General features: G+C 38.3%; 1 protein-coding gene across 1 annotated transcript in view; it reads right to left on the reverse strand.

Moving 5' to 3' along the window:
• The window catches only part of LOC143301478 (serine/threonine-protein kinase tricornered-like), an 82,570-nt gene extending 58,107 nt beyond the window's left edge, over positions 1 to 24,463 (reverse strand). The window contains exons 1-3 of the mRNA XM_076615793.1: positions 24,315 to 24,463; positions 20,041 to 20,180; positions 15,150 to 15,201 (exon numbers count right to left, since the gene is read on the reverse strand). Of these exons, the coding sequence (XP_076471908.1) occupies positions 15,150 to 15,201; positions 20,041 to 20,165 (177 nt within the window). The 5' untranslated portion in view covers positions 20,166 to 20,180; positions 24,315 to 24,463. The remainder of the gene's footprint in view (positions 1 to 15,149; positions 15,202 to 20,040; positions 20,181 to 24,314) is intronic.
• Positions 24,464 to 26,383: the final 1,920 nt, after the last annotated feature.

Raw genomic sequence — 26,383 nt, forward strand, 5'->3', positions numbered from 1 at the left:
AATGAGAGACAGATAGACAGACAAACCAACAATCACAGAGAGCAAGAGAAAGAAAATTCGAGAAAGAACAAACAAGACACAGAGCAAGAGAACAATTAAAAAAAATAATGAAAAAAACTAGAGGAGGGTAGTATGAATGAGACAGACAGACAACGAACGAACAAAACAAAACATGAAGCACAAATCATTGACAGATATAGAGAGAGAGGAAGACAAAGGACTGTGCACAGAGAGGTCACTACTGTGACAGTGTAGTGCAGTCAGGCTGAACAGACTATCACCCAGCTAACGCATTCATTACTCACACCCTCTATCTGATGGGTCAGGCCTATCACTACCAGCCCATCTGTCATCATACGGGGCAGCAAAACAAGGAATAAACAAGATTCTCTTTGCGTGTGCATGTGTGCGAGTGCCTGTGTGCAGCCGAAAGACAAAGAGTGAAGTGCAGTCAGGTTGAACAGACCATCACCCATATAATGTGTTCGTTACACCCATTATCTGAATGGGTCAGGCCTATCACTATCAGCCCATCTGTCATCATATGGGGCTGCAAAACAGGAAACAAGGAGTGTGTGTGTGTGTGTGTGTGTGTGTGTGTGTGTGTGTGTGTGTGTGTGTGTGTGTGTGTGTGTGTGTGTGTGTGTGTGTGTGTGCGCACGGGTATGAACATGCGTGTGCGTGCACATTCATTTGTTCAAAATTTGTTCTGAATGAAATAAATATCTTATCAATGCACACAGCTTTAGAGTCATTTATGACCTGCACACATGCATTTATAAACACACACACACACACACACTCTCTCTCTCTCTCTCTCACACACACACACACACACACAGATACACACCATCACACACACACACACCACGATCATTAAACTGATTTATGTAAGTGCTTTCACACACACACACACACACACACACACACACACACACACACACACCAAAATCATTAATGTAAGTGCTTGCACACACACACACACACACATGCACACACACACACACATGCGCACACACACACACACAAAACAAAAACAACAAAAAACAACAACATGCACACGGACGCACTCATGCAAGCACAAGCGCACGCACGCGTGCACACACACACACACAAACACACACATGGCTAACAAGAGAAAAAGTGTGTACCACAGCATTTCCCAACAAGGCAGACTGTACTTGTGTCAACCAAAACACACACTGTATAAACAAAACCAATCGATGGCAGGCCCACACCGATACAGTCTCTGGACCCCAGCTGGCAGGGAGAAACCTTATCCCCCCCACCCCCACATCCAGTCCACCACCTTCACCACAGCAATATTTCATGGCTGAAAATACATTTAAAAAAAAAAAATATATATATATATATATATATAAAATAACCACACTGCAAAAGGAACAATGTAAAAAAAAATATTAAAAAAAAAAAAGTTTTAATTAAACCCCAAACCTGTACATGATCAAAATGTTGGCATTCATCAGCAGAAGCTACTTATGTATCTAACCCTCTGCTTGATTCATATCAAAGTTAAAAGATCACAGGCCCCCATAGCCTTTTTTTTTTCATTTTTTTTTCAGTAGATCGGCTGTTTGAACCTTCCCCAACCTGAAGTCAGGTAACCCACTGCCACCTGTGGAACGGAGGTCAGAATAAAGTGCCTTTTCCAAGGGCACAACACCATGCCGAAAAGGACCCTTGAACCCTGATCACTGGTCAACACTGGATCCCAAGTCCAGCATTCATTTAACACTCTGTCACAGCATTCTCCATGCAAAAACTAAGACGACGACTGATTATTCAGTAATGATTAAAGTTCTAACATTTTTTTCTTTTTCATATAACTTCGCTGTTCTGTATTTGTGCAAAGTATGACAGTATTTTTTCTTCTTTTTTTTTGTGCATGTCTTTGTTAAAGCTTTTCCTTGTTCCATGTGTTTAAATTCAAACGAAGAAAAAAAAAGATTCCAAAGCTCGAGGTAAAAACAAATAGAGCAGAACTCCACTGGGCTAACTGTCGTGTCAACGAATGCCATCCTTTACCATACAGCCCGAGCAAAGATTGTGATCTTTGTCAAACAAAGGGCATGATCTCAGCGATCAGATCCTGGGTCTGCTGCAACAAGTCATCAGTCTGATCTGAACCTGAACCTGCTGCTCAAAAAGTTCCACCTGTGATTTTTTATGAACTTTCTGGACAATACTCTCCTGATCAGGACAAATGTCAAAACTAAGCATCAAATTAAGCAGACCCACAACTATTCCTTACGATGAGCATAGTGAGATGCATGCAACAACTACCACTCCCCCACTCCATTCCCCACTTCCACACGCAACCACAGTCTGAATGTTCTCAACTCCCCTTCTCTCCCATCACACAGCAAACCACACATCGAAAAACAAGCAAAACAACAACAACAACAACAAAACAACAACAACAACAACAAAACAACAACAACAACAAAAAAAAACTTTCCAAGATACCAATGCTGAAGCTAATTTCTGATGCATTGTGTCACTGACTGGACAGCTGGCTGACATGGGTTGAAACTTCATCAGAAACATTTGAGTATAAGATTTGGCTAGGGAGGGTGGTGAAGGGGGTGGGTGAGAGGGGGGAGGGGGGGGTTGGCCAAATCCTACCTGGAGGCAATCATAGTATGAGTCAATAGGAAGACTGGGAAGTGTTGTCCACTTCAGGGATGTGTCTTCGACAGCCAGCTCCACTTTCCTGACCAACTTTGAACTGGTCTTATCTCTTCGGCCCAGCTACCTCTACATGAAAGAGAGAGGAGGGTGGTGGGAGACAGACAGACAGAGAAAGAAAAGAGGGGGTGGGGAGGGAAAGGAAGAGGTGAAGGAAAATGAGGGTGAGAGGAAGGTACAGTAAAGACAGCTCAGAGAAAGAAATTATTTTTACATCATTGCTAATGTAGACAGACTCAAACATTATGTGTGAGTAAGACAGAGAAAGGAGGAGTTAAGGCCAGACACGGTAGTGAAATTTTGACCAAAATCACGATTTTTTGTGATTTTCTTTTTTTCGCATAATTTGCTTCTTCAACATCTAATCTTTATAGTCCATTTCACCTGGGTACTATATCTACTTAAAACTTCAAACAGCATCAACATGTGTGATTTCTTGTCAAGCACATCTCTTTCTTTTCCTGTTTTTTCAGTTTTGTGTTTTGTCCTCGTAATACCATTTTTCAAAATGCTAATGCTCAAAAACTTTAAAAGATAGCACGTCAAACTTGGTACTTTCTTTCTTTATGTATTCATCTTTATTATAGTGCAGTGGTTTGTATAGTACTAGTAAAAGAATTAATATACACTCATTTGAAAAAAATTATGTCAAGGAATTTATACACATTTCAACAAAAAAAAACAAGAGAGGCAAGGCCTTCAAGACTCACTTGTGATACACTTAAAAAAAAAATCTAATCGTTAAAATGTGTTCTGTATTTGTTATTATAAAGCTTCGGGTTAAATAAAATAATTAAAAAATTTTAAGTCCTAACCAGATTCGAACCCCATGTGTTCGGTTGAGAAGAAACTGTCTTACCCATTACACTATTGTGGCTCCTTGTCTCACGTTCTAAAATTTAATATTTGAACATACTTTTTTAAAGGGCGATAAATCAATTGCGGTATTTGCTGTTGAAATCATATTATTCTGGTGTATCTTGTGCATTCAAAAAATCTTTAAGGGCAATAAAAAAAATTCTTTTTAAGTCCACGGTAAAGGAGACGTGGCTGTCGCTGCAATCACACTGCAACATTTAGCCGTTTTCTCTAAATCTAGATAGATGTACAAGTTTAGTTACACCCACCGGGGATGTAGTACGACAGTCAATTCAATTTTTCTTTTATGTTCATTCTAGTTTTATAGTTTTAAAGTTGATATGAAAATTTAGTATTTTGTTAAACTAATAACATGTAGAGCCAAGTACAAGTACTTCTAAATGTCGTATGAAGTGAAAAGGACTTCATTTTGAGAAAAGTCAAGACTGGAAATTTTTTCGTTTCATCAATTCAAGAGTATTAACTCGCATGGTTTACAATTTTTAACTGTGAATTCCGACTGATTCTGTGGATATTTTTATGGCAGTAAGTGATGAGGCGTTTTCAAATCTTTCTCTGAATAAATATTTAACGGTCTCCTTCTCCAACTTTCCATCACATGTTATCGTGTATTGTCCATTGAATATAGGATTGAACGGACAGGTCAACAACTTGAAACAAAATGGCATCGTTCGCGTTCGCGAAGAATATGAGCACGCGCTTTGAATGTGTATAAATATGTGTACACAATTGATTTTTGCCCATGACCTTCAGGGCTCAGCCAATAGATCTATAAAGTCCACTCATCGTTTTGAATTTAGTATATTCCGAAAAAGACCACTTGGGCGAATGAACATAGAGAAAGCCCTGTACACTGAGAGTAAAACACACAAGCTTTTTAACATTGAGTATAATTTCAAAATGTAATGTTTAAGATGAGAAAGATCAGTTTAAAGGAAATTTAGTCCTCTAGCATTAATTACAGATTAATTTCCCTTTTTTACTATCTGCACCAAAACGTTTGCAAAATAAATATAACTTCAATGCTTAGCAAAAGAAGTTCCTGTTTGAACAAAAAATGATAATAATGACTGCTCTTGTTGTTGGGTCAGAATATCAGATCAAAGTGCCAAGTTTAGAGAATAAAAAAAATATAAATATAACAATAAATGCAGTTTGCATATAATTTGGCTTCTTTTTTTAATTTTTTTGTGCCCATCCCAGAGGTGCAATATTGTTTTAAACAAGATGATTGGAAAGAACTGAATTTTTCCTATTTTTATGCCTAATTTGGTGTCAACTGACAAAGTATTTGCAGAGAAAATGTCAATGTTAAAGTTTACCACGGACACACAGACACAGACAACCGAACACCGGGTTAAAACATAGTTTACACAAGTGAGTCAATGATAATAAATGTATTTATTCAAATCCCAAAATACCATTGCACTATAATAAAGAACAAATACAAATAAATCAAATAAAACAAACAGAAATAACATATCTATAAAGGTACCGAATTTCTAAGCTTTTAATTTTTTTGTTTGTCAGCCATTTTGGATTCGTTTCCATAGAAACCGTCAGGACAAATTGCACGAAATGACCTTTTTAGACATATTTTATCCAATATCTTTGCATACCATGTCACAGAAAGCCATAAACTTCAAGTTCATTTCATACGTTTTTGTACTACCGTGTCTGGCCTTAAAATAACACAGATTCTCATATGGAGCAAGGTGAAGAAGCAAAGGCTAATGCAAACACACAGACAAACAGAGAAAGAGGAAGAAAGATAGTTCAGGTGCATGCAAACACACAGACAAAGAGGAAGAAAGATAATTTAGGTTCATGCAAACACACAGATATACACTGATACAGAGCAAGGAGAAAGACAGTTCAGGTTCATGCAAACACACAGACATACACTGATACAGAGCAAGGAGAAAGACAGTTCAGGTTCATGCAAACACACAGATATACACTGATACAGAGCAAGGAGAAAGACAGTTCAGGTTCATGCAAACACACAGATATACACTGATACAGAGCAAGGAGAAAGACAGTTCAGGTTCATGCAAACACACAGGCATACACTGATACAGAGCAAGGAGAAAGACAGTTCAGGTTCATGCAAACACACAGACATACACTGATACAGAGCAAGGAGAAAGACAGTTCAGGTTCATGCAAACACACAGACATACACTGATACAGAGCAAGGAGAAAGACAGTTCAGGTTCATGCAAACACACAGACATACACTGATACAGAGCAAGGAGAAAGACAGTTCAGGTTCATGCAAACACACAGACATACACTGATACAGAGCAAGGAGAAAGACAGTTCAGGTTCATGCAAACACACAGACATACACTGATACAGAGCAAGGAGAAAGACAGTTCAGGTTCATGCAAACACACAGACATACAGAGAAAGAAGAAGAAAGACAGTTCACGTTTATGCAAACACACAGACAAACAGAGCAAGAGAAATAAAGAGAAAAGTTAAAAAGAACACACAGACACTCAGGCATATGGACAAAGACAGAAAGACAGAACCATTGACAAAACACTGAAGAATGAGACGGTAAAATGGGCCATAAATGCAAAATAAACCACATCAAAGAACTTCTTGTAAGCATCACTGTCCTGATGTACAAGGAACTGTCAGCACCAAAATGAAATACATTACATTATAGTCAATGGACAGATGAGTGATGGTGTAACCACCCAGTGTTCTGAAATTCAAATCTAATTCATGAATTTCTATGGGACTCTGGAGATGATGGGCGCACAAGACAGAAAGACACTACAGACAGAATAAATAAGGAGGGTAACTGTACTGTGTACACAAGAGTACTTGGATCTGCGAGTGTGTGTATATCTGTCTCTGTACAACACTACTGTACATGTGTGTGTGTGTGTGTGTGTGTGTGTGTGTGTGTGTGTGTGCGTGTGTGTGCGTGCATGCACGAGTGCATGTACAAGTGGTATTTGACTGTGCATGTGCATTTGTATGTGTGCGTGTGTGCAAATGGTGTCTATGCATGCAAACACTTGGTGTATGTGTGCAAATATGTGTGCTGTGAGTTTATCACGTATGTGTTATGCAAGCGTGTATCCATATAGATGTGTCTGTCTGTCAGAGAGAGAGAGAGAGAGTCCCTGTATGTTAAACATGCCATGAAACAATGTGCACAATGCTTTTTTTTTTTTTTTTGCACTAAGTCCAACCAGATACAACCTTCCTCCACAACTACCAACATACAAAGTTTTAAATCATGTTTCTTGCTCCAGATCAATGTGGTCCTAACACCACCATGTTATTGTTAAACTGTGAAACTTTCCATCTTTATCTACCCCGACTGGCAACTGACACCTATGCAGAATTTACCAGATAGGCGTAAACTGCTGTTAACACCCCTTCTCCTCCTGAGCTCACACACACACACACACACACACACACACACACACAGTTGCATGCATCAATGCACTAAGAATTCACACAAGAATGTACTATACATATATATTTTCACAATCACACACACACACACACACACACACACACACACACACACACACACACAGAGAGAAAAACAAAGACAAGTGGATGGGGATGGGGGTGGGGGTGGTGGATACATACACACTGAAAAAGTGTAGTTTCCATCACAAACCTGTTCATGGCAACAACTCTGACCAAACAAGTCATACATTGTTACTGTATTGTAATGTAATGCATTTCAATATACTGTATTGTACTGTACTGTATGGTACTGCATCATATTGTATTGCATTGTGAGTAAGTAAAAATCCTGGTCTTAAAAATAGGACTTGAACCTGTAGAAACTTTCTTCCATGTCCAGCACATCACCACTACTCCACCATAAATTTGTAAATGTAAGCATTTTCACTTCAGGTTTGAACTTCACATTATATGAACATACACAAGTGGAGTGATGGCCTAGAGGTAACATGTCCGCCTAGGAAGCGAGAGAATCTGAGCGCGCCGGTTCGAATCACGGCTCAGCCGCCGATATTTTCTCCCCTTTCACTAGACCTTGAATGGTGGTCTGGACGCTAGTCATTCGGATGAGACAATAAACTGAGGTCCCGTGTACAGCATGCACTGAGCGCATGTAAAAGAACCCACGGCAACAAAAGCGTTGTTCCTGGCAAACTTCTGTAGAAAAATCCACTTCAATAGGAAAAACAAATAAAACTGCATGCAGGAAAAAATGCAAAAAAATGGGCGGCGCTGAAGTGTAGTGATGTGCTCTCCCTGGGGAGAGCAGCCCGAATTTCACACAGAGAAATGTGTTGTGATAAAAAGAAATACAAATACAATGACACAGACACACACAGCAGACCAGTCAGGCAATAATGTCCTAACATCCCCCCCCCCCCCCCCCCCCCCCCCCCCCCCCCCCCCCCCCCCCAAACTGGCACATCTACCCACCAAACTGGCACATCTACTACAGCTATTACCACACTGTCATTTCTTCACAAGCGACCTCACCTGTCATCATAAAACCTAAAATGTCCAGCCTACACAGTTCTTCCTCATCTCAAAATAAAAGTGAAATTCCTGTCTTTCTTACTTTCTCCAAAGGCTACTGGAAAGACAGCATTGCATTCTGTGTACTGCGAATGCATTATTCAAATTAGACAGCATCTTAATTTTTTTTCAACATGGACATTAACAAAGGGTGTACAAAAATGTGCAACATATTTGTCAAGAAATACTCTATCAATGTGAAAATACAGAACAAGATTTTAAAACTTCAGGAAGAAAAATGATGAGAAAACACAAAAGAAAAAGAATCCATGATTGCTGTGTCAACTAACTGAACATTCCTGTGCAGGAACCAGATAAAAAAATAAAAAAATAAAAAGTTACCACATGTTGTCAGGGTCATTAAAACACTATCCAGGATAGATTATTGGACAGCTGGCGTTCATTGATCTCTCACAAAAGGCTGATTCAAAATTACAGCTTTCATGGCAGCCAGGCAATCTGAGTGCCAAAGCAGTCAAATATCACACACACACACACACACACACACACACACACACACACACACACACACACACACACACACACACAAACAAACCCATGCATGCACCAACTAACAGATTCTCAACATTTGTATTCAATGACAACAACAAAACCACCACCACAAACACACACACACACACAATTTATAAATTATAGCATCACCACAATGACAACACACACACACACACACACACACACACACACACACACACACAACAATTCTGAGTTGTCATAGGTACTAAATTCAATCTAATTTTGGCTGAGAAAAACAAAACTGCAGCGAAAATCAAAACCAGTGAAAAGATGTCAAACTGAAGCACAAACAAACAGTAAAATAAACACAAAATACAAGCTCTCTCAAAATATGTCTGTGTTGATAAATTTGTTTTCTATCACTTACAAGGAAGAAAAACAAGCCAGCATGATGCTGAAATTGTACACACTTAAAGTTAGGACAGAAAAAGGAATGTGTTTTGTTGCTATGATATCAAGTGTTGGGAGTCTGATGAATCTGCAGACTTGTTTAACAATCCATTTCTGAGTTGTCATGGATACCATGCATGTAGAACTTTCTAAAATGTAAATTACAGCCTTATTCTGACAGAGAAATAAAATCTATGATACTCAAATAAAAAGTATTCTATTTCTCTCGCTGGGTAAACTGGTGTGATAGTGACTCACAACATACTTGCATCTAATATATGTAGTGTAATAACTTTTGGCAAATATGTTATTAGCAATTTGCTAATCCAAACATAATGCTGTCATTTTGTTGTTGTAGTTGTTGTTGTTTGGGGGGAGGGGAGTATTGCATGGTCATTCAGTTGTAATGGAAACTGAACGAGATACATGATTACTCTTGTGCATTCCTTTCAGAATAATCACGTCTGAAAAATGGGGATTGCTTATGGAGTGACAAAACCTACTTTGCACATATGTGTGGCATATATATATATGTGTGTGTACATGTGTGTGTGTGCATGGGCATTACTGTGTATGAAAATGTCAGACTAACTTTGTACATTATACTGCGTTAACTTTCTGTTGTCGGAAAGTGACCTTCTTTGTGTCACTGTGCATGATGGTTACATGAATGCAAGGTAATATTTTCTATCATTATTGTTATGAAATCCAGACATCATCACTTCCTTGCATTGATTTCCTTCCATTAGCACAACAGGGAATGATTTATTTCGCTCATGTGGACTTTGTTTCATTTGTCTTAGAATTAACTCATATGGAGTTTATTTTTTGTGTTTCTTTTTCTTTTGGGGGGCAGGTCTTGGGGGGGGGGGGGAGGAGTCATGGGGGGGGGGGAGGTAAGGGTAGGGGGGGAGAGGGGGGGTCTGAATGTGGGGCATTTTGTTGATGATGGTGAATGATGATGGGAGTGAAGAAGATGATGCTATGGTAGTCCAATTAGGTTTGGAACAACTGGGGAAAGCTGTAGTCTCATAATATATATATATATATATTTATATCCAACCATAAATCAGGCTGAGATTGAAAGACAGACACCTGCATCCATGAAGTGTCTTCCCACAGCACACTCAACTCTGAGTAGGAACTAACCACAGGCACAAAAAAAATCCACATTGATGAGACTCGAACCTGAGTCATCCCAGCTGTCAGTTTGCGATGCTAACCACTTGGCCATAATGTCAGGCATCACATATTAAATTGATAGAACTCACACGGAGACAACACAATAAAATCATTCCACAGTGATAAGAACATGTAACAGGAACCTGACGTCAAGTCCACAGACATGACTTGTATTGATTAGGTATCCACAGAAATAGTTCTTTCTCTTACCATGAATCACAATGGGTTTTATGGGGCTTAGTGTGGGCGGGCAGCAGGGAAGTGTGGACCATCTTACAGGATGGTGGTGAATGTGTCGTTCACTTGGCAAGACAACACCACACGCCCTTTACTTTGAAAAAAGGAAGGCCTGTTTTTACTCTGATCAGAACGGATTGGATCAGCTAAGGGGAAGTTGTCAGTATGACTGCGGAGAGACTTAAAACTGGCGAAAAGAATTTTTGCTTTAAGTCTGAAACTCTCCTCCACTCCCCACTTTTTTTTTCTGATGAAAGCTTTTCTAGTTGTCATGTTTTTATGATAACAGTTTACCTGCCCTTCTCCACTATCATGCTATCTATCCAGTCTGCCAAACTGTGTATGTTTTCAGCACTAAGCACCTCATCTGTGATTCCTGGGTGCTGATTGGTCATCTTCAATTAAAAGATGAACTAAAATGTCAGCAGGACTTCAGATATGTGCTTTGCAACAACTGTTCCTGGGCATTTTCTTCATTATTAATGTCCTGTTAAGTTACAATGCAGTACAATACAATATCACTTTATAATATTAATCTCTCAAGGAGGAAATTTTTGTGTCTGTTCAAGACACATCAAGAATCGCACAAACACAATGATAAAAACAAACAGGTACAAACACACTTGAAAAAAAAATATACAAAAAAAAAAAGATATGTGCAGCATGAAATTTTTCAAAGATCAGTTCCATCTGGAAACGGTCACCTATGGCTTGTTGGGCTTGTCATTCTGACTGCTGTTCATCAAAATTTGGCTGATAGACATGTGTTGGTTTGAAGTCTGACAATGGAGTCAGGCAAGTGCATGCAAGGTGAGTTAAAAATAAAAGAGAAAATGCAGACTTAAGATAAGATAAGATAAGATAAGATAAGAATAACTTTATTATCTCCAACTGGAGAAATTTGGTCAGGTGCATTATCACAACATAAACAAGTAAACAACATGGGGACCATAACTGTAAAAGCCAACAACAGCCCCTACAAATATTACGAAGATACAAATGTAAAAAATATCACATACATCGTTTCATACATACATCCACACACTGCAGGTAATAACTAGTATTCTTAATGTAAAAACAGAAAGAATTAAGAAACATTATTTGAATATAATTATAAACATAGCCTACTATACTGCACATTGATTATAATAGACAGATAAGATAAGAATAAAGATGAATTGCGGAAAACCACAACCAGATAATCAGCACACACCCGCACCGCACCCCCCCCCTCGCCCCCACCACCCACCCCACACGCGCGGATAACTTGATTAAACAAGAGTAATAAAACATATGTTCTCAAATAAAAGCATTTCACATATTCGCTTTTAAAAACATTGCAATTAATTATTACATCGTAATTATTAAACAGAAATATATTTAGAATATGGATGTTAGCATTAGACATATTCATTGTACATTCATCCTGCATATTGCACATTATTCTTCCTACATATTGCACATTCATTATAACCAGTTGTCACGTTTTAAGCTCAGTAAACACACACACACACACACACACACACACACACACACACCACAACTAGAACAAGGTACAGCCTATCATGCACGGACACAGTTCTCAAGAATTTAAAAGGTGGATTGAACGTGGAATAAAAGTCTTCAGAGCTCTGGATTTCAACTTAAAAGTTCTGTAGCGTCGTCCTGATGGCAATAGCTCATAATACTTTGCTAAAATATGGGTGTCGTCAGTTGCTATCTGCCTGCTTTTTTTAACCACTCGACTTTCATACAGCTCTTGCATACTAGCTTGTTTCACTCCCACAATTTTACTGCATACACTCATGACATCGTTCAAAACATGCTTACTCCTCACTCCCAAACTTCCATACCAGCACATAAATGAAACTGTAAGCACGGACTCGATACAACATCGATAATAACTTTGAAGAATATTTGAATTTATACCAACATTTCTAAGCTTCTGTAAACAAAATATTCTAGATTGACATTTCTTATGAATGGAATCAACATTTCTGTCAAAAGTCAGCTTACTGTCTACATACATGTATGCACACACACACTTGCAATACCAGACCGATTTGATCTATTCATATATATAAAGTAATTTTGCAATTCCTGACTGTGTTTCCTTCCCCCTCCACCCCCCTTTTTATGCTGCTGTCTTCCTTCTGGCATCATGTTGCATGTGTATATTACTATATATGCTGTCTTATGTCCCATTGTTATGAATTTCTTTTTGTCAAGTAAAGGCAGTGGACACAAATTTATACTTTTCTCTACTGCATAACATTGTGCAAGCACTGAAGACATGAGCAAAGATTTCACACAAATCTACCCTGTCCCAATCCATTAACTGTATATGCACAATGTCAAAACCTGTGGTGGAAAAAAAAAAGAAAAGATGTTGACACAAGCAGGGGTGTACCATGATGCATGCTGACGAGCACGGAAGGACAGTGGGGGCAGTCAGGGGGGTGGACTGACAGTGTGGTCAGGCATGGCTGACTGACCACACAGCTTTATTGACACAAGGCATTGTTAGCACACAGTGCACACACAGTCCTCAGTCGCCACGGCCACTGAGAGCCATCCATGCAGATACAGTCAGCCCTCCTCCACTCTGTCGTTCCAGCCAAACTTCCCCGCACTAACACCCCTCTCCCCACACCATCTTTAACTGAACCATTTACCCCTGGTTCTTAAATCTGAAACTTAGTTGAAGGGTCAAATTTGTTCTCTCTCTGTCTCTCTCTCAACTAAATGTATGTACATGTCTGTGTGCACATGACCAAATATATAATGTTAAAGTTTGGATGCGACTGTGCACATGTATCAGTACACCATCAGTGGTATGTGAAAGCTAGATTCTGCGGATTGCCTGCATGGTTGTCCATTAATAAAATGGTTCTCTAAAATACATTCCACTCCTTTTAGTTTTAGATTTGATTGTTCACAATAAAACACTGATCATGCAGCACTAATGAAAAATACTGCAGACCTGTAAATGAGGTGTGCTTTGGTGTGTGAGTGAAGGTGTGGATATATTTGTGCATCATATTCAAACAGGAGTGTTGAGCTGATGGAGGACGCATCAAACTCAAAGAGCGTATAAATATAATAAAAAAATTTAAAAAACCCAACTAATCAGATGTTTCTGTTGCTGTTTTCAAGGTGTTTTCCACACTTGCACCACCTGTTTCCGTTTACACAGCTGTTCAGTCATCACAGATTTTGTGTGTGTGTGTGTGTGTGTGTGTGTGTGCATGCGTGTGTGTATATGAGAGAGAGAGAGTGTGTATGTGTGTGTGTGTGTCTCTGTGTCTCAGTGTCTGTCTGTCTGTCTCAGTGTCTGTCTGTCTTAGTCTGTTCAGAAAACCATTCAGTTATGTCAATATTTTAATTAAGTAAGGAAAACAAAACTCTGTTGTGGCGAAGTTATCTGTCAATGTCTAAAGTTGCACATCCATCCAACAATGAACAAAAAAAATACACTAAAGTCTTATCAGTTCAACCCCTAACCCCCCACCCCCCCTCCCGCCCCCTCCATCCTCCCCTCTACGTTTCTCCTTTTAGCTTTTATTTGCTTTTCCAGCTGAAGGTGCAAGCAGATGAAAGCTCAGACGTGCTTGTGTTCAGAACACTGATAAATCACAACAGACAGAGTGGGGGGTGGGGGGTTTGAATGGGGGTGGGGGTGGGTGGTGTGGGAAGCCACAGGCAACGCCTGCATCACGACAATAATAAGGATCCTGTTCTTCATACAGGGTGGCTGTTTTGTTCATTTTTGTTGTTGTTTTTTATCACGAAACAAAACTGACAGCAACCCAACCCAACCCTGCAGGCATTGATTGTGTGCAGTTTTAGCAACAACAAAGCCCAATCACATGTCTCCGTTTGCACACCTGCACGCATATGTTCACACACACACGCATGCACACACACGCATGTAAACACACATCCACACAGAGTGACTGTACTCATATGTCTTGCAATCATCCAGGGATGTAATCACATCACACACACACACACACACACACACACACACACAAATCTCATATAGAGCCACAGTAAATTCTCCAAACAGAAACTGACAGAAATCTGAAACTTGTGAACAATTTTTTTTTCTTCTTCTTATCTAAGACTTTCAACCATACTTCACACACAACCATGAAAGTCTTGTCATGTGACAGTATGTTTTTAGTTTTGTGTTCTGCTCAACATTAAAGTTGATTTATTTTGCCCTTTATTTTGCCCCATGAATGTATAATCTATGAAAGATTACTGCCAAGAAAGAAATAAAGAATGCAATTGTATGGCTAACAACTCAGTCAAGCAGAACAATCTTAAAGAATATTTTTATTCTTATGTCACACAGGACAATTTGTCTTCTGGTCAGTATTGAACTTGAAGGTAGTGATAATCCTTTTTCCTTCCTGGTTTTTTTTTTTTTTTCTTTTTTTTTTTTTTAATACATCTCTGCTGCACACATGTCATGGAACACTATTGTTTGGTTGTTTAGTGTTTCCATTTCAATAAAATACAGTATATTTCAATCGGCAATTTAGATAATGATGAACTGAGTGAAACAATATGTGACAATGTGAATACACATTTTTTGTTAGATTATTGTATATGTTGTCCTGTTAAATTATGTCATTTATGTGTATAGTAAAGTTCAGACAACAGCCAAAAGAACTTACCTGTTCATCAGTGAGCCCCTCATCATCCATAGTGCGTTCCAAGATGCGGTATCTGAGAAGGCACAACATTCCCTTCCGTATGAATCATAATATATATATATATATATATATATATATATATATATATATATATATATATATATATATATATGAATGATATCTGTATGCATGTGTCTTTGTATGTACATTACAATTTTACATGTATATTATTAATTAACATGACTGAACATGAGTCGGAAGAGATAATATCACACAGACTGACAGAACAAGTAATGAACGCAACAAATGGATCACAAAGATCAGACTACATGTATGAAAACTTTCATAAAAAATCATGGAAACAGAACTTACTACTTGCTGAGCATAACATGTAATGATGTATGCATTCTCTATCTAATAATCTGTCTTTATTCCATAAACCTGAGTTCCATCACAGCAAATTGAAATGAGATGTGTAAATGTATTCTCATTAGAACAGTGAGACAAAAACAGAAGCCATTTGTGGATTGTGATATCAAATTAGTCTATGTGTACCATCAATGTCCAACAATTCTCAATGTATGTAACTATATTGTAATAAAATGTTGTCATATTAGCTTGCTATTCTGAAATACAGTGTGTCACATAGTTATGTCTGTATCAGTTATGTGTGAGCTGTGTATGTGAGCAATTCATGAGTGCACAATATGTGTGTATGTGTCACTGTCACTCTGTGTGTGTGTGTGTGTGTGTGTGTGTGTGTGTGAGCAATTCATGAGTGCACAATATGTGTGTATGTGTCACTGTCACTCTGTGTGTGCGTGTGTGTGTGTGTGTGTGTGTGCGCGCGCGCGTGCGCGCATGCGTGCGTGTGTGTGTATGCAGGTTTCTGTCTGTCTGTCTGTGTGTGTATGTGCACATACTGCATGTGTCCCTGTCTGTTGACCTGGGATAACGATTTTGTGCAAACAGTCACTGGTGCAAAATCAATTTCAAACAGCACAGCTTGAAGCAATGGATCCATATTTCATAGTTGACAGAAGATGGCCATTTTCAGAGTCCTGGAACCCCAGATTCCTCACTTCCTAGAATGGCACTCTGCCCATTATACTCCAGACAGTGAAAGCATTTCTTTCACCCAAAGAACAGGATTAACTTTTTCTCTCTCATTTTTTAAGTTCTACAGTGGGGCGAAATTAGAACTGACCCCCCAACTGTCAGCCAGAGATTCTGACCTCCCTGCCATTGAGAAATGTCAAGACTGAACTTCACCTGCTGTTACCAAAGTCGTTTTCTATGACGCTCAGGAACGCCTCAGGATTGGCACCATGAGATGAATGACAATGGCTACTCATGTTAAAGATTAAAATATTTGAAACCTGTCATTTTATGATGAAAGAACTTTTTGCACTTATTTCCCTCTGCTGTGGACAGTTAACATTCAAAGATAAGAACACCTCTGAAACTTGTCACTTTATTATGAAGAGTTCTTTGTACCTATCTCCTTCACTGTGGTGTTTTCAATATATAAATGTTTTGTGGGTTTTCTTTCTTCTTTTTTTCTTATAGCATTTGCTAGCAGTAGCGCAGTCATTACTCAAACTTCAACAGATCCAAATATATACAAATACTGATTTCATGAATACACACACACACACATTTCCAATGTACCAGAAATTGCACTGTACGTTCCATGTACTCCTTTAGACTTCTTTTCTGTGTTTTGTTACAAGTGTTTGTTTCCTGTCCAAATCAGTTGTGTATGGATGTTAAATCAAACTTAGTACAAGCACTTCACACACACACACACACACACACACACACACACACACACACACACAATCAATCAATCAATCAATGCAATCCTGTAGGTGCTAAAATATATGCACACAGGTCATAAAACGCACATGACACCGACAGAATAAGGAAAAGAGACTAATTTAGTGATTATATCTCTAAAAGACATTCACAGCACCACCTAGTAAAACGATACTGACTGGCTGAATGAAAATTGCTACAATGCCTACAGTTAATTACCCCACAGCCCCCCTCTGTTATCAACCAGCTTTAAATGCTGCACTGAAAACAACACAGCACTTGACAATGTCTCACACTATACTATGCCTGCTGACTGTATGCACATGTATCCACTGCCTGTGGAAGGGAAGGTTAATCTGACAATACTGTTTTCTGGTGTGTGAGTTGAATCAGAATCATAATCTATTTTAATTGTCAATTAAACTACAAGCAGGTTTAAAAGACAAGATACAGACACACCCATACACATAAATGTTAATACATTAAACAGAACAATAAACTGAACTCTCTGTCTGGTTGACAATGTTTCTGACAGGTGTTTGTTTTTGTTTTTTGTTTTTTTGTTTTTCTTGGGGTTTTTTTGTTGGCTTTTTTTTTTCAAATACTTGTGATCCCTTTCTGATGCACATATTTATAAACATATAATTCAGATCAGAAATATCTTTATCTTTGATGAATAAGTATCATATAAACATATAAGTTGAATCTAAACTCAGATTTCAATCACAATACCACAAAGGACTGTTCACTAGTGTTCAGTGCACTGGGTTTATGCAAAAGTCAAATATCTGCTTCCCCACCTCACCCCCACCCTCCCCCGAACAGATGCGGTATACGTATAGCATATATATGGATCAGTCCACAGGCTCTGACACCTGCATGAAACTGAAACTGAAACAAGAATGGGCTAAGTACTAGTGGTAACATGTGGCAGAGCATTTTCTTTTGTGTGGCCGGGCTATCGGTATCCATGGAGAGCAGTATGCCGGTGTGGAAGGAAGGTTGGCGATTTCTTTTCCGTTGTGATTTAACCTTTACAAAGAGGCCAGAAGACACTGCTCAGCAGTCTGGCTAACAGCCAGGTCCCAACTATCCAGTTCAGGAAGAACATCGCACACTCTATCTGTCCCCAGCAGCTGTGCTGTGCATGTCCTGTTCTACTCGTGCACACTCAGTAACAACACAACTTGAAGCAGTGAATGTATGTCTACCGGAACAGTCCTGTCATGCCTGGTGGTTATCACCACACTTAGTGATCAGACTGAGGCTGTCACTGCAGTCTTTTTGTTCTCCATACAGCCTGGCTTTGTGTTAGTTTAAAGATACCTAAAGTTGTCAATTTTCCTATCAAAGTACTGAGTACATAATGTTCAACATTGATAACTTTTTCAGTATGTCCAGATTGACAGTTATCTATCATATTTCGATTTTAACAGATTCTGTAAGCAGTACCAAAATCTCTCTCTCTCTCTCCAGACTTTTTTTTTTTACTTTACTATTATTAGTATTAATATTATAGGAATTTGCATGCTTTGTCTCTTTAATAACGGCTATGTTTTGATTCTATTTTACTGTTCCAGAGTCTTTCAGTTTTAAATAGCACCTAGCAGGTTGCCAGCTTAGGTATAATCAATCTGTGATCTGGTGAAGCAACTGGGCCCACAACTGCTCCTTGTTCTGTTGAAGCCCTTGGAGTTTCATCCACCATCAAAGAAAAAAAATAAAGATGGGTCTAACATTCTGAACCACAAAAATATTTCCAACAACTGCCATATTTTCATACAAAGGATTTTCTGTTAATGAGTACTGCCTGACCTCTACTTCAAGAGGAGAAATGTCTACCCCACAAAAATTCAGTACTTTTGGTGTGTGAAGAGCAAGTTTGCACCCTATCTCTACAGGTCTCTAGAACGTTCCTTGTATGTATGATAAATCCAAACACTAAGTCACAACTCCCTTGCTATCAGTCAAAGACGTGTGCTAATTTGATGCTGTAGACAGCAGTCATTTGGATGAGAAAATAAATCAAAGTCCCATGTGTTGCAAGGCACTCAGTGCATGCAAAAGAACCTGACTGCAACAAAAGGGTTGACCCTTGCAAACTTCTACTGAAAAAAAAAATCCATTTTGACACAAAAACAAACACACTTGCATGTTATGAAAGGCTCCCTAGGGGAAATCCATTGTGACAAAAAGTAATCCATTACAGTAATACACACTACTGTCCAATAAAATATATTACTTTCAAGACAAGACTGGAATGTCTTTTTGTCTTGTTGTACCAGATTATGACACATCCTCAATGTAACTCATAAACTCTTATCTGTTTACAGATTTTATTTTCCATGCCAGCTCCTCTATTTTACCATTCTAAGACAACAGGGCCAGAAAGCACACAAATAAATTAATGAAACTTTGGCTATTTACTTTAAATGTTAAATTATTTTGCAAAGTCTTCAACACAAGGGGTTAAAATTTCAAAGAAAACACTATGACAGTATGAGTAATAACAATGATCAATATTAGATCCTATCAATTTCAGTAAATTACATCCAACTAACAAAAAATTCTTAAAATACTGTCCTTGCATGTAATGTCATTGCCATTTTGAGTACTCACATGTGATGTGAACATCAGAAAGAAATGTTTAACTGTGGGTGTGCATATTTTTACTTATTCTCTTAGCAAAAAAAACAAAACAAAACAACAACAACAACAACAAAAAAGTACTGGAGGCAACATTTGGCAAAACAAATTCTAGGCATACATGACTAGTTGGTATCATTATTTCTAAAAAAAAAAAAAAAAGTCAATCACATGCTGCAACTAAGCAAAATGTTTACCAAATAAAACTTAAAGACTAAAACCAGTGGGGTATATGTGTATGTGCATGTGTTTTGCTTGTGTTCATGTTTTTTGTTGCACACTTACACCCATGACAAGAAATGATGAATAATACAAGTGCCACTTGTGCATAAAATTAAAATGTGATATGGGCAAACTGAATGAGAAAGCAAAGTGGTAATGTGAGCAAGGGCATGCCGCAAACTTGTATACATTTCTGTTTTGAGCTCAACTGTCAAGTTCATCTTACCTTGACTCGCGCTCGCCATTTTGGTTGATAAGGTTGGTGTAGTAATTCTCCAAAGTGACTTTGGCCTTGGTAACCTTATCCAGCGTGTGGGTACTCACTGGTCCATGTTCTCCTATTGTGGCCATTTTGGAGTGGCGACCCTGTAAAACCCCATTCATTCATATAGATGCATCAGATTTTTTTTTTTTTTTTTTTTTTTACACAACTGGAAGAACACCATCTCTATTCACTGAGAATAGATTTTCACTATTCGTAACAAATGCTAAATTTTCTACAATTTTTCTTAATTTATGTTTAATTCTATACTGAATATGTTGAATGGCAAACAAAAATACTACTCTATTTATGAAACATGTAAATTAGTATACAAGTACCCATGCTAAACTTGTCATTCACTATATGACATTACACTGAACTGAATGATGAACATGGTTTATTAGGAATAATAGACATGATTATGCATAATCAACACCTTGTAGAATGGAGTCATGCCAAATCAAAATTCAACCACTCTTACTTATCTGTGTATGTATTCTAAACATTTGAGTAGAATTCTTTTTTTCTTTTCTCTTTTTTTCTTTTTTAAATGCAAAGCAAGAAAACTCCAAGAAGAACATATTTCATTCAAAGTAAATGATTTCTATTTATATCGCTGTAGTTTTTTTTTGTTTTTTTTTTTTGTTGTTTTGTTGTTGTTTTTAATTAAACTTCCCTCATTCCCAAACCTTAGTTAAAATGTCATGTAATGAGAGACTCGAGAAGGCAAGGCAATAAATGTGACCATGGTGATTAAGAACACATACTGACAGCAGTTTCAATATTTTACAAATCCATCTTATCAAAAGGAGATCCAGAATATCTATTCAACTGCCCTTAAGTATCGGATAAATACTGAAAACTGTCATTCTGACTTTGACTTTGCTTCCTTATCTAGAGAACAGTAAGATCAAGGACACTGCTTTTGGTAGGTCTGTCTGTCTGTGGACAGCAATGTCTTGCACACCCCTTGACTGTTTTCATTTGACTTGTACAAACAACTGACTGGATTTTTTCAAAGTGATCAATAACAAACTGATCACACTGAACTGATGCTGACCTTGTTGTTGTCACAAAATAAGAGATGTTAACCATTACTAGTTTTCACTGGAATCGAGAGACCTGTCTATTAGATGGATGGAAACCTTCAAAATGTCTTGTCCCCGATTCCAGTCTCCTGATAACAGTGACAGTGGGTGATTAGAACCACCTTCACAGCAGGCTGACTCAGCTGCAGCTCCTCTTTGTTCCATCCCTCATGGTCCTGACCCACTGACTGTGCACAATACACAGTGCTGGCTGGCACAGGAACCAGCTGCTTGCTGCACTGAGGCTGGCATTGTCATTTGGATGAGACGACAAACTGAGGTCCCGTGTGTTGCATGCACTTACCACACACAAAAGAACATTGCGTAGAAAAATCAACTTTGATTAAAAAAAGAAAAAAGAAAGCACTTGCGGCACTCTCACTGCAGTGACAAGTTCTCCCTGGAGAAAGCAGCCAGAATTTCACACAAATGCATTATGACAAAGGAGTTATATTACAGTACAATACAATAATCAAGGAACTCTATCCAATATAGTGTATTATAGGGGTCCACATCTATTTATTCCATGCATGTGCACGCGTTGTGTACATGACTTTGTTTTTGTGTGTGTGTGTGTGTGTGTGTGTGTGTGTGTGTGTGTGCACATCAAAGTTTGTGTGTGTTTTTGTGAAACACTTTGAGTTTTGAAACCACTTATATATATATAATCTTATTTAAATGTACTATTATCAAATATTCTATTTTGATGATCATTATTATCAATTTTATTATCGTTTCACCAATAGCTTTCTCCCCAAAGCAGTCAATGACCTGTCTCTCAAACAAATCCAGTATGATTAAATAAAATAGTACAATCAACAACCATTTAGTGATTTTCCTGAAGATTTAGTCATCAGCCCCATTCACATGTAATATGTGACTTCTCTTCAAACATATACATATGTGTGTGTGTGTGTGTGTGTGTGTGTGTGTGTGTGTGTGTGTGTGTGTGCACCAGTTCTTGTACTGATATAATTTTAACAGAGAAAAAACAGCACACACTGGTAGTGTGGGAGATCACCATTGTAGAATTTTGTAATTTATGTTCTTGACCTTTTAACCTGGTTACAATTTTTAAAACAGCACATAAACTTTGACTTCTAGACTTGAAAAGACATGCCATGACCAGCTTCCCCTCCCTAAAGCAGTCATGGATTGAAAGAGATCACAGTCAGCAATGTCAGTCTACTGTTAAACAGACTTGGTTTTTAACACAGATTAATTTTTCGATGATTTTGACACTCACCACACAGGTTTTTCTTGTTGAGCTGTGTTTGTTTTTGTGGGGTTTTTTGTGGGCATGCATCCACGCATGTGTATGAGAGGAGAGTGTGTGGCAGGAGGGGAGGGGGTATGAAAGGGAATAAAGAGGGGAGGGGCAAAATGAATTTCAGTAACTCTCATTGAATGAAAACCAACTCAACCAAAACCTCTAAGATGAAACCCAAGCAATTCCACACAATAAATGCTTACCTGTTAAACCTGAATTCATCAAAAGCATCACACAAATGAAATTTATGCTACATATGCAAAAGCAAGTGACTGTCCTTCCTTATTCAGATGCTTCATGGTGCACACATTGAAAGTTTTTATTTTTCAACATCATCCATTCATGAATTCATGAAAATTATGGGGTGAGGAGAAAAAGCTTGGGGGTGGCATGGGGGTGTTATTTGTAACTAGCCAGCATTTGGTGTGTGTCTATGTGCATGCATAAATGGGTATATGCAGATACATGAGTGTGCTGTGGTGTATGCTTTGGTGTGTGTGTCTCTGTGTGTGTGTGTGTGTGTGTGTGTGTGTGCGCACATCAAAGTTTGTGTGTGTTTGCCTAAATAATTCTCCATCTGAGACCAAAGATTTTTCTTTCAAAATCAAATCCACAATAAACATTATCAAATTCAAAAATTATTTCATTATTGGCCCATCTTTCAATGAGTAGGTCCAGCATTTTACAGTACAGTTGTACTGCAGTCTGCAGAGTGCAGTTTAACAATGCTGGAGCAAGTGTATGCAAGTGAAAATTTATCACAAGCACACTTCTCTAGTAACACTTAACAGTATTGTAGTGTCACACTCTGAATGTTCACAGAGACACATAAATCAAGGCATGTGAAATGTGAGCACTGCAAAATTTAAGTACCACTACCACTGTACCAGTGATGGCATGTAGATTTTCCACAAAATTCACTTCAATGGTTTTCCACAACACTCACTTTGTATGTGTTTTCATAGAATTCACTTTCCATGGTTTTAACAAATCACTTGACAGATGATTAACACAATGTCTTGTATTCATTTACTTCTGTGACCTGTTTTGTAAGAAGCAAAGGATGTTGAGTGTTGACACTGAACAATTCTTTATTATCTTCTTCAACTGCCATAGATTTCCATAGATTTAGCAATGATTCTGGCATCTCATCATCCAAAGAAGTTGGAGGCACTTTACAAAATCAGCAGACTTGCCTGGAGTTGATGTTGAATCTGTCATTTAGTCATGGTGTGTATCATTCCATGTCTGTGCCACAGGTTTACTAGAAAAAAAGCTCTTGATCAAAAACAAATATGGAATCTAAGTTTGATTTTTTTTTTAATAACAAATACAAATCCCAAAATTCGAATGGAATGGCTAACAAATGAGCTATCACTTTTTCTTTCACAAATTCATTCAAATTGAATTGATCTGGGTATATCATAATGTCACAGTTGCCTCTCTTGACTGTCACCAGAATGTCTCAAAGATCATCATTACCACACAAATGGAATACCTACAGAATGCACTGATGAGGCTTGATCAAGTGATGTGAAGCATGGTTCTTTTTTTCCAAAGTAATATAATGATTTATGAATAATAACGAAAGAAAAGGAAACTGACTCAAGAGACTGATTCAGTAAATAGCTTGCTGCTGAGTAGCTCCTGATATGGCGATGCAACCAAATAACAGGTCGTTGGCAAACGCATTAAAATGCACTTTTTTTTTAAAGACCATTCTGTAGCAGACGACAAGACACCTCCGGGGGCAAACAGGTGAGATAATGCATCTTCCTTCAGGCCTCAGATTTCAACGGCTTGTCTTCGAGTATTTTTATCCAAACAACGAGAATGCAGTTGAAAGACAACGAAACTTATTTAACATTAACAAATCTTACCCTGGCCTTCAGGAGTTTATTCTTAATTCTCCAAATTGCAGCGGTTTACACTGGATGTCCCTCATGAAAATCTTGTGTATTAACCTCAGTACGACATTACTTGTGTGCCACACAAATGGAAACTTGGACCAATACACAACCACATTACTCATAACCGGAAGTGGCATGCATAAACTAGAAATAGTTCCTTGGTCTGAAAAAAAATTTTTCATGTGCCTCATGTACTGACTTTCAAATTAGTCTTCGTATGGTATAAGCAACACATATGAAAACACGACGCATATCAATCATATCCTTAAAGACGATTCCTTTGTATGCACACATAGAAGATGCAAAGGAATGGTCATACACAAATAATGTGAACGATAATGAAACGCAGACAGACAGCATAATGACGATGATGACGGTGATAACGATGTCGACTTTATTTCTTACTTTTTCTTATGGATCAGCAGTTTCTGGAGTCGTATCCAGGCTGAAAGCAAATTAAACGCATCATTCATTCAGAACGCAAGTCCACCTCACAAAGTTCCTCGGCAGCAAAATATTCTACCACTGGTCAACATATTGGTAACTCAGCTGCACTACAACTATAAATTCCTTGGCTAAAAATACTAGACCGGTCTTGCAATGCCACTGATATCAAATAGAAAGAATGAGGGGCCCAAATAAGCTCGACTCTCGAAGGACAGACATGAGAAACGTACATCATCATAATCATCATCATCAGATCAGCATTATCATAAGTATCGCCGTCGTCGTGCCTCGGATAATTATCACCACCAGTGTCATCGTACGCCGTCATAGTCAGCATCATCATCATCATCACTGTTCATACTAATCATGGAAAGAAAAGGAGAAAAAACAACAACAAAAAACTGAGGAGGAAGGTGGCAGAATGGTTAAGATGCTACTCTTCCATTACAGTGTCCTTGATTCCCACTCCCGCGGCTCTTTTTCCGGCCAAGTTTGCCGATTGGAAAAATCAAAATCAGTGAGCATTTAGTCATTCGGATGAGCCGAAAATCCGAGGTCCCGTATGCAGCACACACTGACTTGGCACACTGGCAAAAAATTATGTAGAAGAAATCCATTCTGGTAGGTACACAGCTATAATGATTACTATATATTTTTATACGTACTCAAGGTCTGAATAAGCGCGTTGGGTTATGCTGCTGGTCAGACACATGATCTGCCTAGTAAATATGAGTGTGTAGCGTACATGGATTTGTCGGCCGAACGCAGTGACACCTCAGTCCTTGAGAAATTAAACAGTGAACAAAACCAAAAAAAAAAAAAAAAAAAAAAAAAAAAAAAAAAAAAAAGAAAGAAAGAAAGAAAAAGAGAGAGAAAGATTTACTGATATAGCGCTGAATCTTGTGCAGAAACAAATCAAAGCACTTTCACAACACTGATCCAGTAAAAACATAGCTCTGATTCAGAGGGATGAAAACACTCATGTAAATAGAAAGCTAGAGAAACTATGGAGATAGTATTATATATATATATATATATATAAAACTGAGAGGTGGGATTGAAGGCCAAGCAGGCTTGAAAGAGCTGTCAGTGCAGCGCGTTGACAAAGCGGCGAAAGAGGGAGCTCGATCAGTCATTCCAAGAGAAAGAGAAAGATCGAGGGGCAACCCACTGTGGGCCTGCATGGTGTTTCAATATGGGAACACAGAAACAGGGTGGATCTGAAGCGGCTGATCAGAGGTGAAGACAGTCACAGAGATAAGGAAAGGCAGATTTTTTTTCTAAATACATTTATTATAACATATAGGGTTCTGGTCTTGTATTTTGTATACGCTGAAAGGAGTAAATGGATAAAACAAGCAAACCATATCAGTTACATACCCGGGTACTGACGGTCACTGAGCAAGTAAAAATACTTGGTGTCGAGGATACGTAAGTGTTTTATTAAACACTTAGAAGTTTAATTTTTCTAGTTCAACCCCAAACCGAAATAAGGACTGGAATGTCTATAAAATACTACCACGAAAAGTTGTATGCTGCATTGCTTCTGTTGATGCTGTCGTTTCTGCTACGATAACAACCGTTGCATGCAT

This window comes from Babylonia areolata, chromosome 27 (assembly GCF_041734735.1).
Source record: "Babylonia areolata isolate BAREFJ2019XMU chromosome 27, ASM4173473v1, whole genome shotgun sequence".
NCBI classification, from domain to species: Eukaryota; Metazoa; Mollusca; class Gastropoda; order Neogastropoda; family Buccinidae; genus Babylonia; species Babylonia areolata.